The 15,836-nt window shown below is 34.7% G+C and overlaps 2 protein-coding genes across 2 annotated transcripts in view; both read right to left on the reverse strand.

The window, feature by feature from the left end:
* Positions 1 to 939: 939 nt before the first annotated feature.
* Positions 940 to 7,502, reverse strand: LOC123657455 (zinc finger protein 501-like). Its single transcript, XM_045592997.1, has 9 exons — positions 7,176 to 7,502; positions 6,602 to 6,938; positions 6,148 to 6,408; positions 5,471 to 5,669; positions 4,958 to 5,047; positions 2,945 to 3,091; positions 1,245 to 1,383; positions 1,109 to 1,192; positions 940 to 1,056 (listed from the first exon to the last, which is right to left on the reverse strand). Exons 1-9 carry the CDS (start codon positions 7,296 to 7,298, stop codon positions 940 to 942), a joined length of 1,497 nt encoding a protein of 498 aa, XP_045448953.1. The 5' UTR covers positions 7,299 to 7,502.
* A 2,751-nt stretch (positions 7,503 to 10,253) lies between these two features.
* LOC123657075 (lethal(2) giant larvae protein homolog 1) overlaps positions 10,254 to 15,836 on the reverse strand; it is a 64,232-nt gene continuing 58,649 nt past the window's right edge. The window contains exons 19-26 of the mRNA XM_045592665.1: positions 15,361 to 15,501; positions 14,802 to 14,965; positions 14,200 to 14,293; positions 13,661 to 13,756; positions 13,085 to 13,195; positions 12,546 to 12,672; positions 11,154 to 11,197; positions 10,254 to 10,478 (exon numbers count right to left, since the gene is read on the reverse strand). Coding sequence (XP_045448621.1) covers positions 10,371 to 10,478; positions 11,154 to 11,197; positions 12,546 to 12,672; positions 13,085 to 13,195; positions 13,661 to 13,756; positions 14,200 to 14,293; positions 14,802 to 14,965; positions 15,361 to 15,501 — 885 coding nt within the window. The 3' untranslated portion in view covers positions 10,254 to 10,370. The remainder of the gene's footprint in view (positions 10,479 to 11,153; positions 11,198 to 12,545; positions 12,673 to 13,084; positions 13,196 to 13,660; positions 13,757 to 14,199; positions 14,294 to 14,801; positions 14,966 to 15,360; positions 15,502 to 15,836) is intronic.

The raw sequence follows: 15,836 nt of genomic DNA on the forward strand, positions 1-15,836 counted from the left end.
CAGGGGCAATATTTGGTAAATCGCAAGTGCAGTAATTTTAATAATAATAAACATAACGAATATATTTGTTAGTGTAAAGACTTTTATTTTCTTACAAAGTAAATTTATTTATTATATTTGGAATTCTTTTGTTATAAAAATAATGCCATAAATAAGATTATCATTGATTTATATAAATATAAAATTCAGCTAGTCTTCATGATAATTTTTTCACTTGTTTTGAATTGTCACCGACGTTTATGTTATCGTCGGCTTCATGCCCATTTAACAGGTATAAATGAACCATAAAAATAGTTTAGACATCATTCCTTTTAAGTAAGAAAATTAAAATAAGCACACGTGAAAAATTTATCCATATACCAACGAAAATATTTACTTTGTATTTTTTTCAACCTTTACAATATTGAAAACCTAAACCTTTTTAGAGGTAGGGTACCCTTTTTAATTATTTAACATAATTGTATTTCTATTATTAGTCATTCCAATAGCCAAGAGAAGTACACACTGTTAAAATTGGCCTTCGACAAACAGACAAATAGTATAGTCCTCGTAATTCGTTTGACATCTTTGGTCACGAAACTCTAAAATCAAGACATAACTTCAGCCTATCGCAGTACACTGCTGGACATAGGTCTCCACAAATTTGCGCCAAAAATGGCCTGAACTCATTTGTGAGACTCAAGACAAGGTGAGCACAATCTCTCTGGCAGACTTTTTTCAGCATTGAATAAGTCCATTAAAGCTATCGGTAAGGATGTTTTGGAGGTTTAAACTTGTACCAAAAGTATAAATTAGAACCCAAGATTTAGCACTCCTGGAGCGAGAAAAAGATCCAATTACGAAAGGTGTACAAGTGATAGTTTTATTACAACAATTATCTCGCCCCCGTGCCTTAATCTACCATCTTCTCCCGCGAGAGGCATACCATGTGCTAGCGCATTAGTTAGAGTCGTTTAGGGCGGGGGCGGGGGCGTGGCCGGTAGTCAGCAGGCGCTCGTGCGCGGTGCGCTCGTGGCGCCGGCGGTGGTCGGAGCGCGCGAACTGCACGCCGCAGTACTGGCACGAGTGCCGCTCGTTAGTTAGAGTCGTGTAGGGCGGGGGCGGGGGCGTGGCCGGTAGTCAGCAGGCGCTCGTGCGCGGTGCGCTCGTGGCGCCGGCGGTGGTCGGAGCGCGCGAACTGCACGCCGCAGTACTGGCACGAGTGCCGCTCGTTAGTTAGAGTCGTGTAGGGCGGGGGCGGGGGCGTGGCCGGTAGTCAGCAGGCGCTCGTGCGCGGTGCGCTCGTGGCGCCGGCGGTGGTCGGAGCGCGCGAACTGCACGCCGCAGTACTGGCACGAGTGCCGCTTCTCGCGCGAGTGGCACACCATGTGGTTGCGCAGGTACCTGCCCACGCGACTGCTTGTTACTACATCATACAAGCCATTCACTTGGAGTTTTGATACTATGTTGGGATCGTCCATAAAGTACGTACGCAAATAAGGAATAGTGGGCTTTGCTTAATGTGAAGAGATATGACAATGGAAGTATGGGTTCACCCACTGTCATATTTCATAATTGGGGTGTTCAAGCAAAATGTGGCTTTCGTAGTTCACTATATTTTTTTTCATAACTTGAGTTCTTAAAAAAATTTCATGAAGGTGGAATAACATTTTCAGGTAGGTATTTGAGAAGCCTTTATATTATCGCATATATATATTAGTTTTTATAAATCTCTGTCACCAGAGGCACAGCAAGAAATATCCTGCTCAAAACCTGGAGCAGCCTGACTGGTGACATCGACCTTACAGAAGATCACAGCTAAATAATACTTTCAAGCAGTGTTGTTCCTGTAGTGAGTAAAGTGACCAGAGCTTCTGGGGGCATGGGGTAGGGTCGGCAACGCGTTTACCGTCTTAGTTGTATAAAAAAATCTAAACTATCGCAATAAAAAAAAAACAATTGTGACGTAATTTATATTAGGGAGTCACTGAAATCGTGACAAAGGAGGAGGAAGGGGTCCAAAATTTTGCGTGACGTATTGTATAGGTGGCCCCTTTCCACAACTAGTTACATAATAAAAAAAAAAACATATATTCGTCTCGTGTGTTCTTAAATTTTCAGACAAATTCTTGTAAACGATTTAGAATAAAATTTCGATATTACAAATTATTTAATTGAAAATTTGCATGCAAGTAGCATTATTTTTTTCTATACTTGTGAAATTCCAAGTTTCAGTATCTAATCGAACCTAATTTATGTATCTATTGTACAATAGAAAGGAATAAGGATATCTTTCAAACTAAATTATTTTTACAGGACAATATTTCGCAAACATAGCCGGATTGGGCATTGAAATATGATCGCAAACTAAGAATCAACAGTTGAAAAAACTGCTTTATTTGAACAGGTGAGACGAGTGATTAACGGTACGAGATTTTTAATTAAATTGAAAAATTTAAAGCAGTGGTTAAATATTGATAAACTATTTATAAAATTAAATTTTTACTACTATACGATTTGCTCGAAATTATTAGGCAATAGCAATCCCAATAAATCCCAAAAAGCCTAACCTTACTTAACTTTGGTTGGGCGTCAATTTTCCAGCCTTCAATTGCACATTGAAGGCAGTTGAGCCCTAAACATGAACCCATTGGATTATTCTCTATGAAACCGATTGGAGCTGAGTCAAGGAAGTCTTACCAAAATCTAGATAATCCAGGCGGAATTCTTTAAAGCAACCCTTGACAAGGAATCGGATTCCTATTATGCCGTATTGATGAACAGAGTATGTGTTTATTGAATTCGAAGTATTTTTATATTTATATGTTGTTGTCGCTAGTATTAATTTATGTTCACCCCAAATGAATGTTAAACATTGCTATTAATTTTATTTTGTCACTTATGAACACACGAGTTATGTTTATATTATAATTTTAGTTTAACATATTTTTATGTATATATTTACCCGGGTGTGAAAAAAGTCATATCACACTGTTGACATGCAAACATTTTGACGTCGCTGTGGATAAGTCGGTGGTTCTTTAGAGTTGACGTTGTTGTAAAGAATTTTCCACAGTCCGGACATTCATATGGCCTTTCTTTTGAATGACTTCTGCAAATATTCAAAAATCTTTTTTTACTTTGTGAATTTCGTGAAAATCGTTTATTTTATTGATTACTAAATATTTATCTATTACTACTTGTACGGGTTAACGCACATCGAGCAATATGATTGTCTTGCAAACTAATAACCTCCTTAATTTAGCTTATTTATTACGAAATTGTTATTTGACTGATGCAGATTTCTAATGAAATTGTTATTTGTTTGCTACGAATGACGTCGAATTACGTCTGTACTTCTGCCTATATATACTCAAAATAATCTTAATAGCGACTTTCATTGGGTTTGATTTCTCTCATCACCTTCCCTCACATGTCATCTCTCATTCAACCATAAACTGTACAATACACTACTAATGTTTGTTGCCGTTGTTGTTTTGATTTCCTGATATTTTGATATTTTTTGCTAACTGGGATTTTCCGGTCCTTTCGGTACTTTTGGGAATTTTATTTTATTTAGGCAGTTCATACGAAAGCGAACTAGAGATGCAAACTGGATATTCACGTTATGAGATTGAGAATCTGAAGAGAAGACTGCTATGGTAACAACATGACGGTGAAACTATGCCAACGAGTTTTAAGAAATCTTCCCATTGTATAGATGGTAAAAACACGTGTAGAATCAACGCCTCTATGGAGAGAAGAATCCTTTCTTCCTCCTAAAGGTCATAAACAACATTACGAACTGCCCGTCGTGGGTGGAGTCCGAAAAAATGCGTTTATATTGGAGGACACCTGCAAAGATAAAAACAATATTCAACATAGCGACGGCTCTTCGACGAAGAAACTAATGTCCCAATGCGAAACGTTGCCTGGTCCTGTTCACTATCCTGAACTTTTTAGCAGCCAGTTAAACCCATTACAGCCCACATGATCTCGAAATAGGACCTCATTCGTAATGTAAACCTCAAGGTATTCGGGGAGGTTTCAAGTCATTGGGAGCTGGTTACATAGAGCTGGGAAAACTGGTTACAAGAGTGTATGATATTTCGGAGAGAAAAAAGAGATTTATACCAGACACGATCCCTTTGATCGGGTCTGGCATAGATCGAATTTTGGATTGAATTTTTTTTTCCATACACATACTCGTATTTTGATTGCTGTTTGTCCTCTGAGTCATAATGGTGAAAAATAAATAAATATTAAAAAGCCAAAAATAATCAGGATCTTCTTGAAATAATTTCAATGCGCTCTTTGAAACCTTGAGTCGCGTTAGATAATGTGCGTTATTTATTTTTGTGTTACCCACACATGAGGGAATTCTGAACATTTTTAATATCATATCAAAAATCGACCATTCTAGTTGAGATAGAAACCTCACGGTGAACATGGTGAGTCGAAGATGCAGGTCTGGTCTCTGCTGGAACGGTCAATTTTTGATATGATATTAAAAATGTTTAATAATTATTTTATGTCATAAATATGTCATTCTCATTACTTTTTGAACATCCCGCGTAAAACCGTTTAACTGAGGTAGGGCACAGCAGGAATTTCCTGCTCAAAATATGGAGCAGCCTGACTAGGGTAGTAACTCGACCTTACAGAAGATCACAGCAAAATAATACTGTTTTCAAGCAGTATTGTGTTCCTGTTGGTGAGTAAGGTGATCAGAGCTCCTGGGGGGATTGGGCATTGGGTCGGCAACGCGCTTGCGATGCTTCTGGTGTTGCAGGCGTCTATAAGCTACGGTAATCGCTTACCAGCAGGTGAGCTTGTTTGCCGACCTAGTGACATAAAAAAAAAAACAAATTGTTCTTACACAAATGTATCACAGATTACTGTTGGACTTGAAAGTAATTTTAACAATATAGAAGCAAATTTATAACAAGTATATATTTTATAATCAATATATTTTTACCTGAGGTGCACTTGCAAATGATATTTCTTGAAAAAACTCTTAGAACAAAATTGACATAAATGTGATTTTTCCTTATCATGTACCTGCCGCCTGAAATAAACCGTTGAAACAGTATTACTTAATATGGTATACCAACTTAAAACTGAAGATATTAAAACAAAAAACATTAGTAATATAAAATATGTTAATAAATATATAAATCAATAAACGCTTCACACTCAACGGCCCCCAGTAGGATTATCTCCTGTGTCGGGGGTCTGGAAACACACAATACACAAAAACAAACACCAGACCACGACAAACATCTATATGGCCAATATAAAAGTCAGCGTGAGCGGGGATCGAACCCTCGACCGCCAGTGCAACGGCCTGTGCTGTGACCGCTGCGCCAACGCGCCGTCTATTAGTACATTGTTATCTTTTATTTTACAGTACCTGGGTGACTCAGCTTAGCTCGGTATTTTGAGTAAATCATGTTTTTTGGAAATCATATTCAACGTGTTAAATACTTACTTATGCTGCATTAACATTATTTTACTTCTGAAGTCTTTATCGCACTGATCACATTTGAACGGTCGATCCTTTGTATGTACGAGCATGTGTAGGTCTCGCTTGGATTTGGAGAGGAATCTGCGGCCACATGGAATACATTCAAATGGTAACGGTTTTGAGTTATGAACCACCATACAGTGGGAGGTCAAGTTCACTACGTCTGGACATGAAACAAGGGTTACATTGATCAATTAATAGTTTGAATTGTTCTTAATATTTCTTAGTTGAAGTTCTAACACTATGTACATTAAATAACTAACTTTTGAGGAAAATAAGGCAATTTGAATTAATTAATTGTTATCTTGATTTGTTAAAACAACACCAAAAATGTGATGAAATTACCAAAAATGTCTTACGTCGTATTAGAACAGCAATAATTCAATTATTTTGAAAAGTTTTTATTTTTATGAAATATGTGCTTGATTATTTGGATAATTAGGTTATTCACAAATTGCAAAATATAATTTTTACTGTATTAGTAAATATCATTCAGTCAAATATGAATTAATTATTTCTTGTGTTAAAGTATTCATTTAGTAAGAAAAACTATCAATTAGAAGTATTAAGCTTTACTTCAGTGACATCCTACTACATTACAATAGTATTATTATGTGTAATTGCAAGAAACATTGCCTCACCCTTATTACATTCATTACAGTGTTTCTTGATTCCGAGATGTTTTGTCTTATAATGCTTAAGTCGTGCACTGAAAGTCGAGAACATTTTATCACAGCCTTTGCACTTGTACCTCTTTCTCATGAATACGGGTTTGTGTATATACATGTGATCTTTCAAGTTACGCACAGTTTTACCACACTCTTCGCACACTTGCTCCTGCTTTTCTGATTCTCTGTTACGTTTCTTTCTAGGTTTTTTTCTTTTTGTTACTGGTTTCTGTTCTGTAATAGATTTTTTTATTTGTTTTTTTAATATACATTTAAACAAAATGGCATTTTATGTGTAAGTTATGTATAGAGATATAAGTTTAGTCTTTAAAGATTTTAATCTTTATACATTATTTTATTTCATGAAGATTTGTCTACATTAATAATAATACATAAAACAAACAAATATGTATGTTTTAATTATTACCATTTTCTTTGCTTTCTCCATTCAAGTTTTCATATTTAATTTTTTTTATCACACTAAGGAGTTCATCATCGGATTGGTACTCAGCATTTGTATCTTCTGCTTTCTTTACTTCTAATTTAATATCCATGTCCGCTTGCATGTCATCATCATCAAAAATATCAATTTCATCTTCTTTCTTAATATCATCATCAATGGATACTTCATCCTTTACTTTTTCTTGCAGTGACTGAAGGTATTCATCACTTTTAATAGCTTGAGTTTTAAATTTATGGAATGATAGTATATTAAGAAAACACTCTATGCACAACTTTGTTGTTAATTTAGATTCGGGTACTATCTGAAATTTAGACAATTTGCTATTTTTAATAAATATAGCATATAGCATAATAGCAATAACTATCTTTGTTAAACGAACGTCTTACGATTCCTTGCGAATGTCGGGATAAAAAGTAGTGTATGTGTTAGTACCAAGTAAAAGTCCAGTAGTCTTTGAGTGAATTAGCAACAAACAAACATACATCCATCCATCATCACAAATTTTCGAATTTAGAATATTAGTAGGATATATTCTTACCTGTATACCTAAACAATATAACATTATATCTGAAGAAGTTTTAGGTTCTCCTTCTAATTCGTCAGGTAGCAAGCTAATATCTTTCGCAACAGCGACTGTAAGACAAGTTCTGCAAACGTTCATTTTCACATATAAACATATAAAAATATTGTTACATTTAATTCAATCTTTGAGTATAAAATGTATTTATTTCTCTGCACTGTGCGCATTTCACTTCGCACTTATATTTAATTGTGCTAATTTCATATAAAAATCATTTTTGAATTCAATTTTCTAATGTTTTTGAAAGTTTGGACTGCAAGTCCGCTCTTTTTAATTTATGTCAATGTCAATGTCACATTGTGATAACAGATAAATAATTGTGTTTGCTAGTAAACGAAAAAACTGACTTCAATTACATCAAGTAGTACAACGAAAAACGAAAAAAATTAACAAACGTCGTTTTCGAAAGTTCCCTTGATTTCTCTGGGATTCCATCATCAGATCCTGGTTTCCTTATTTTGGTACCAACCTAAGGATATCTTCTTTCCAACAAAAAAATAATTATCAAAATCGGTTCGAGAGAACGAAGTTATCCCCGAACACACACGCACACACACACACATATATATATATATACACGGTCGAATTGAGTAACCTCCTCCTTTTTTAAAGTCGGTAAAAATATAAAAATCTTTTGTTTAAATTATGAAGTTAATAATAAATGGAAATCATCTACCATTATTTAGCTTTAGCACTAAGTTGTGATATAAAAAAAATATTTACGAGTGTGCTTTACACTACACGACTGAAGTAAAATTTCTGCACAATAGGCCTGCAACACCTGTAGCGTAACCGGCTATGAGAGAAAGAAAATGTGTGCCCACACCTCTCTCTCTTGCTCTGTTCGCCTCACCCGATCACAGTTTTCGTAAAGCTTTCGTCACCCATTCACCAGTTTACTCTGGTAAGGTAAGTCACGAGTGCGTAGTTTCACTTTAAAAAAATGAACGTGCTTTAGACCACACGACTGAAGTAAAACTTCTTTTCTAATTTTTATATCCCTCTCAACTTCTGTTCGTCTCGCTCAGTCATACTTTTCGTAACGCTCTCGTCACAAATTCACCAGCTTACTCCCCAAGTCTAGCGTGCGTAAAAAAAATGAACTAAAAAAGCGAGTGTTCTTTAGACAAGACGACTGAAGTAAGACTTTCTATCTTCACTAACTTGTCTCCCTTTCAACTTTCGTTCGCTTCACCCGATCACACTTTTCGTAACGCTCTCGTTACGCATTCACCAGCTTACTCACCAAGTCAAGCGTGCGTATACCTCATTTTTTTAGAAGTGTCTTATTTAGTAAACAAACCCTGTCAATACGTAGTATATATAAAGGAAAGTAATCTATTGATATGAAATTAGAGGCGGGTTTTATTGTTTTATTTGTAGCATTTATTTTCATTTAAGAATATTGGATACAAATCGCTTTTCTCGTATCAAATTTAAAAATACCACAATAATTTGGAGACATGTACATTAGATAAAACAAAGCAATCTGGACATTTCACTTCCGCACATTATAATAAATGTTTAGGACTAAAATAAAATATTCTCTTAAAAAAGTAGGCAGGCACATTCAACTTATATCTAAAATAAAATCAGTTTAAAAACATAGTCGATCCCCTTTTAGTTAAAATTGTGATGCTATTTCTCACAAAACGCATGCAAGCGATGCCTACAATACTGTTACAATATATTTACATACAACTGTTCGTATGAAGTATGATAAGGCATTAAATGTATACAGCTGCCATTTTGTCTAGGTGATTAAAATGCGTACGTAAAAAGAACTTAATTAAGATACGTATTTTTTATTAAATAAAAAACAACAGCTAAATATTGCATAACATTCACACACTCGGTACTTATAATTTAATAAAATATTATTTACTGAATATACATTACAATCTGAAAGAAAATGTAATAGGGTTAAAAATCTATTATTTATTTAAAAAAAAATGACTTTACAACTAAGTGCTCGCCATGAAAAGTAGTGTTCTAAAATTTAACTAAATTACTATAATCTAGTCTGAATTACTTGTCAATTTGTTTAATACTAGTTACCTAAATAAAATTCCGTTTATAAAAAAATAAATAAGCACATCACCATTCTCGTATGTAGAATGCTTTAAAGAAATTCAACTTAAAACTAAGTTGTCAAAAACTTTTAACTTAGTAACAATCCACAATTTGATTGCAGTATTGCTAGTTAAAAAATAAACTGTTATGGCTTCCGTTTTGTACTAAATAAACTGGCTGGTATAAAATACTATAATTTAAATATTAAGTACCAATACTCAAACAAACATAAAAAAATTAGAGAACCAGCTTCATTCACAGTAATAACAATCTTTATAAAACGCTACACATTTTGATAAGATTTAAGAGAACAAACTAATTATATTTATTAATTTATAAAATGCACTTTTATTATTATATAAAATAACTCGCTTATATATTACGGTTTCGATATACAAAATATGTGTAAGAAATTGCTTATAGTTGATATATTATTGAATTATAACTATGAATGTGAACTGTAGCGTTGCTCGATAAAAAACATTCGTAAAGATGAATATTTTATTATAAATAATGAACTAACAGTCGTATCGACGGCAATTGTCTAGCTCTCTAGATATGATAAAAATTATTCAATCGAATTTATATTAAGGGCGATATGCACAATGATCGGTGGAATACGGACCGACGAATTCGGTATCGCCAATTCTTATAATAAACAATAAATGTTTCGCGGATCGGAGCGAAGGAACGAAATTATTTATTTATATTAATTTTTACATCAAAATATAAATTTCGAGGTCGTTTAACTACCGAAATAGAGCAAACTGTCGAAAGTTTGCGCTTTCGGCACAGATATGTCCAGACACTCCGACCGACGAAATATTTAGTAGACTTAAGCCCGGTTTCAATATTCAGAAAACAATTCGATTTACAATATTATACGAATGTTTAAACTTCGTGTTGGTAATATAACGGTCCGTTAGAGAAACTGTAGTAGCTTCACTTTTTAACTACATATAATTACGATTATTACAATATATGCCTATTCGAATAAAATAATTAATGATTTTAATTTTGAACGAGTTTTCCGAATGCAGGGACCGGGCTGTCGAGTTTGAAGGTCGGTGACGCAGTTAGTTAGGAGTCGGCGGGCGGCACGGGCACGGCGAGCGGCGCGCGCTGGCGGTCAAACATCTCCAGGATCAGCTTGGGGTCGGTGCCGGCCGGGACCGTCACGGTGCCCGTCTGCGGGCAGCGCTCTCATGAGTACCAGCGGACGCTCTTCTCCGCGCCGCGTGACGACCGCCCGTGTTTCGGTTCTACTGTTTTTTTTTTTTATTATTATTGGCTCGTGTATAGCCTTTTTAGGATGATTTCGAGTGGCTAGACTAGTGTTGCCATTTTTTTTTCGTATGAGTCTAATACTCGGAAATATTTGCTTAACTCTACTGACGTAAATCATAATAATTAAAAAAGTTAGATGAATCGAATTTATTAATACTAATATAAAGATTACTGTAGCACAAATCATCAATAAATCTAGCACAATACATTTTGTTTGATATCGAAAAAATTATGTTTTTAAATACCTAGTTTTTTCTTACAAATATACATACAAAACTTTTTTTATAAGTTTAATAAAATAAAAAAAAGAAACTCAGGACGAGACAGAATTTATACATCGTATACTGACAACACTAGTCCAGCGTTACTATTATTTTTCGACACGGACACGAGCGGACGCCACAACATTGCGAAGATTCTTACGTAACAAGTTTTTAGTTATTTTAGTTCAGAAAATTGGAAATTTGAGTTGTTAGTGTGTAAATCATTAAAATATACAAAGCTTAAGGATTCAAATAATAAGGTAGCATGCCTCAAGGGATAGATAAAAAGATATTAAAGCAAAGTGTGAGATACCTCGATGCGAGTGATGACTCCCTCCTCGCGACTGTGCTCTAGGACTACAAACAAAAACATTAAGCGGCCGTCAAACATACAAACGTACGGACATTCAACGAAAACATAAATACGGTGGTTAGAAGCGATTTATATAATGCATGTTTTCTAGAAACATACAGAATTTATACAAGCGCGAGGCATTAAATTAAACAGTATATACTGTATGATAGATTTTTTTTAAATAGTTTAGAAATGGCATATAGCATACGTAGTTTAAATAAATGCCTATCATTTGTATTCACCCAGTATATATTACTCGATAATATTGAAAATGTAAATATAATTTTATACACAAAATCTTAACAAATTTAAATATGAAAAAATTTGTTCAAGATAACGTTGACAATATTTTACCAATTTCGGGTTTTATTTGAAAAATAATAATGGAAGCATAAGTGAGATTTCGCTCAAAGCAATAATAAGTTTAAGTATAGTCGGTGAATCTCACTCACACCTAAATATAATACTTGAATAAAACAAGCTGTAGGTACTTGCTGAGAATTGCGTTCATGCGTGGATTATTTCATTTCAAAATGGGATTGACATCTAATGGTAAACAAACTCAAATTGTTCTAATAAACTAATAATATGGACTTCGATTAAATTTCGAAATACCCTCAATTTTTACTTTTATTTGATTCAATAGTCTTATGACTCGAGTTTTTACTAGTTTTTAACCGACTTCAAGGAAAATTAAGTGGTTTCCAATATATTTTTTATTTTCTCGAGCAAATATTGTTTGGTCTAATGTGAATAGCAACTGGAAATTCATTTAATTTTTTACCCAAGTTTGAAAATTCGAAGTCAGTTATAACTCGCGTCATGTAAAAAAAAACGCTGAAAGAAACTGGACGGGGTGTGTTGGCGCACTCGCGCACGAAAGTACTACTGTTTTATTTTTTAATTAGGCTTTCATTCTCGGCTTCGTATAATGGTTACTGGTAGGAACATTAAAAAATACTAGAAATACCTGTGCGAATAATTCGCACTAAATAAGTATAATAATTATCATTTTACAAAATTACATTAAAAACATGTTTGGTTCAGTGTATGTTAATCTTATTACATATACGTTATAAATAATTTTTCTCACTTCTCTATGTAAAACTATTTCGTAATTTAACTTTTGTGCGCGATAGTATTTTGAGTCGACATCGAACTGTCCAACCAATAGCACACCGGCAAGCATGCGGCGCGTGATACACACACCCCGCCTCCTACCTCATACCACCAAAGAGACCGATAAATCGCCTTTGCGCAGCTTGAAGGCCAGCGTTCTATTTACATGACGCGAACTATACTTGAACTAAAAATATATGTTAGATAGTTATTTATACGAATACAACTTACTGTTCTCATTGGTGGAGTTCGTTGTTGTGGTTGTAGTTGTTGTGACGCCTCCATCAGTGTTGTTGTCATTCACCATCGTTCTTGTTGTTGTCTTTACGACCATGGATGTCGTGTTCACTTGCGAATTCTGATTAATTTAATTATTATTTATTTATTTATTTGTGAATTCAAATATTATGTAACATCTGGAATTTAATCAAGTGCCCGAACTTGTACTAGTAAAATCAAATTATAAAAAAAAGTTACACACGCCTCAAGTACAAAAGTTTAATAATATTGATTTATAGCGTGGGTTATGGGATAGGTAAAGATATGTTACACTAATTGCTTACTTTAAGTTAAAAATAAACAAAATGTTAGTTAATTAAGAATCAAACTTCAATGACTTCACTAAAATACACAGTTCGATGATATCTAATTGAATGTATCATTTATCTGTGTATGCCAATGTTGCAATTAAAATTTTTACTAATAGACCAAATTTATATTTTTGTGTCATATGGTCTACTCTCTCTCTCTTAGTTTTCTAGTCCCAGTACCTGCAGGTTGATATTCAGCTCGGGTGCCTCTGCAGCGTGGTCCCGTACAGAGTCCACCGTGATGTCACCGGAAGCGGCTGTCACATCGTGTGCTTCTACCGGGGTTTCTTCCTGCTGAAATGTATTTAAAATTTAGAATATAGAATTATTATGCTAATATTTCCAGTAGCAAATTATCTATCACATTTAGGTCTGACAGAAATCCCTATAAAGGGAAAAAATTATGATTTTTAAAATGTAATGTATGATAATGTAAATGAAATAAATATGATGATAAATATTACGTTCTAATTTGGAAAATAATCGTACTAGTAATATAGTAAATTTTTTAATTTAAATTTACATTAATTTGTTTTTGTTAAATTTTTATAATTCATAATCAAAACCGAATAACAGTATTCAATACGATTGATATGCTTTTGCATTCATTTAATCTTAAATATGTTTTGTGACACACAAATATTAATATAAATAAACAACATTATTTTTAAATTACCCTGATATTTTGTTATCAATGACTAGAGAAATAGTCTGTAACTATTAATTATAAGTCTTAAGGTTTTTCTAAATATTTACCTTGTGTTCTCCATTAGTTAACGGCACTTCTTCTTGTGGACCGCGTAAAGCTGCAGCCCACGGCGATAGTAACACGTGGCATTGCGCTATCGTCACCTTTGAAATAAAAAGCACTATACATAAATATAGTTTTAATTGATATAAATGTATATTAAACTGTTTACCTACACGAGTTGTGCACTTAGATTAAGTATAAATATGTTCTGTTTTGTAGGGAATGTTTTATTTTAGTAACTGATGGTGAACCGATAAATAAATAAATGTGTTATATATGCGCATTTTAAATGTAATATAAAACAATTTTCTTTTAAAGAGTTTTAGTTCATAAGGACTACGATACTCCATAGGAACATCACATATGCTACATACAAGAAAATTAATGAAGTCGTCCTCGCTTACCAATGTTTACAATCTTGTTCAATAGTTTAGCCGGTTCTGAGAGAGGATAAGCCAAAATTGAATTAACCTCCAAGTTCTTTAAAATCTTGGGTTTTGTGCAAACACTTTTAATTTTACACGATGGAAAGTTTTGTTATTACCTTTGTAGCAGATAGTGTGATCCTCTGTAGTTCTGAGGATGAGTGAAGATAGAGAGCTTCGCCTCGTTTCGAGAAGCACAGACTGGAAATACCACTGGAAAGTAAAGTATTTATTTGGTGACATAAATATGGCTATTACTTTATAAAATATAGCTTCAAAGGTTCTGATCTAATGACTCAACTTGTCTAACTGTATAAAATGTAAACCACTTTTAACTATGGAAATAAACTAAAATATATATTTCATAAACAGCTTCTTTACCTAATGATATGAGGGTCTAAACTTTACTCTATGCTTAGTATTTTGTATCTCATTGCAAATGAAATAAAGGTCTTTAATTTTGCTCTATACTATACATTTAAATTAAGTAAAAGCACTATTATAATTATAGTTCAAGAATATTAGGGTTTTTCAGACTGAAGCCTTAGATACCGGCAGAACCTGACAGCAAGTATTATTTTTATATTTTTAATTTTTTTTTTTTTTTTTTGAATGTGATGAATATTACAATATACTGAAATAACACTACTGTTGCCACATAGCAAAACGTCCTATAGCTTCAGACAGTCCAGTCACTTGTCAGTAGTGCAGCCAGACTCACTTGATGTCCTCCTTGCGCACGGCGGCCGCGTTGAGCTGGCGGCGCAGGTCGGGCGACAGCACGAGGCAGTCGCCCAGGTTGGTGAGGCACAGCAGGCACCATTCCTTGTGCTTCTCGCCTGCGCTGCCCGTGCACTCGAACCACGCGAACGCGGTGCGCCGGACCTGCGTACAGATAACATTTCATTTTCGAACACTTTGTTTTTTTTTGTGAGGTATTTTGTGTGAGGAGAATTTATATAATATGGTCGGTTGTATTGAGATCAATACTTGTAATAAAATTATTATATACAAAATTGTATCTTCCAGTAAAATTTTTACTATACTTTTTGAGATGTCTTAAGTAATTATAAGAGGCATCGTTACTTCTATCTCTAGCCGCTAGATGTACATAGTTTTATTTCCCATATTGTGACAGCAACTAATTTACCACCTAGACAGCTTTAATTAAAAATTGGCCTACAAGCCACCATGATTTCTTTCTGTCATGGTTCGGCCCGTAATGATTAGGCACGAGGAAGGCCGCGCCGCCCCGGCCCCGCCGGCCCATAGACACGTACCCGCGCGCCCTCGTGCGCCGTGAGCTTGTACTTGTGGTGCGGCTTGAGCGCGGGCAGCGTGAACACCTTGAACTGCTCCTCCGACGTGATGACCACGCGGTGCGCGCCGCTCTCCGGCAGCGGCGACACTCCGCGCTCCACCTGAACACAAGTCATTAGATCGTTGCCCACGCTACTAATTCACCGATTACGGCTTATTCGGTCACTTCCAAGATGTCTACGAGTAGCATATATTACAAAAGGAAAACAATAATTACAATGTGCATGTACTCGCACTTTGTTCGTTAATTACATACACATACAAATATCTTTAACATATACCTTGGTGTACAATCCTATGGTCATTTGTCCATAAGCTAAGCAACGACTGGGCGGAAATCAAACCCTCAAGCTACGAATCAGAGAGCAAGATGTCCTCCTTGTGCACACCGCCAATAGGATGTTAAAACATGTGTATGTATGTGCATAACTTTTGA

This window comes from Melitaea cinxia, chromosome 10, assembly GCF_905220565.1.
Source record: "Melitaea cinxia chromosome 10, ilMelCinx1.1, whole genome shotgun sequence".
Classification (NCBI taxonomy): domain Eukaryota; kingdom Metazoa; phylum Arthropoda; class Insecta; order Lepidoptera; family Nymphalidae; genus Melitaea; species Melitaea cinxia.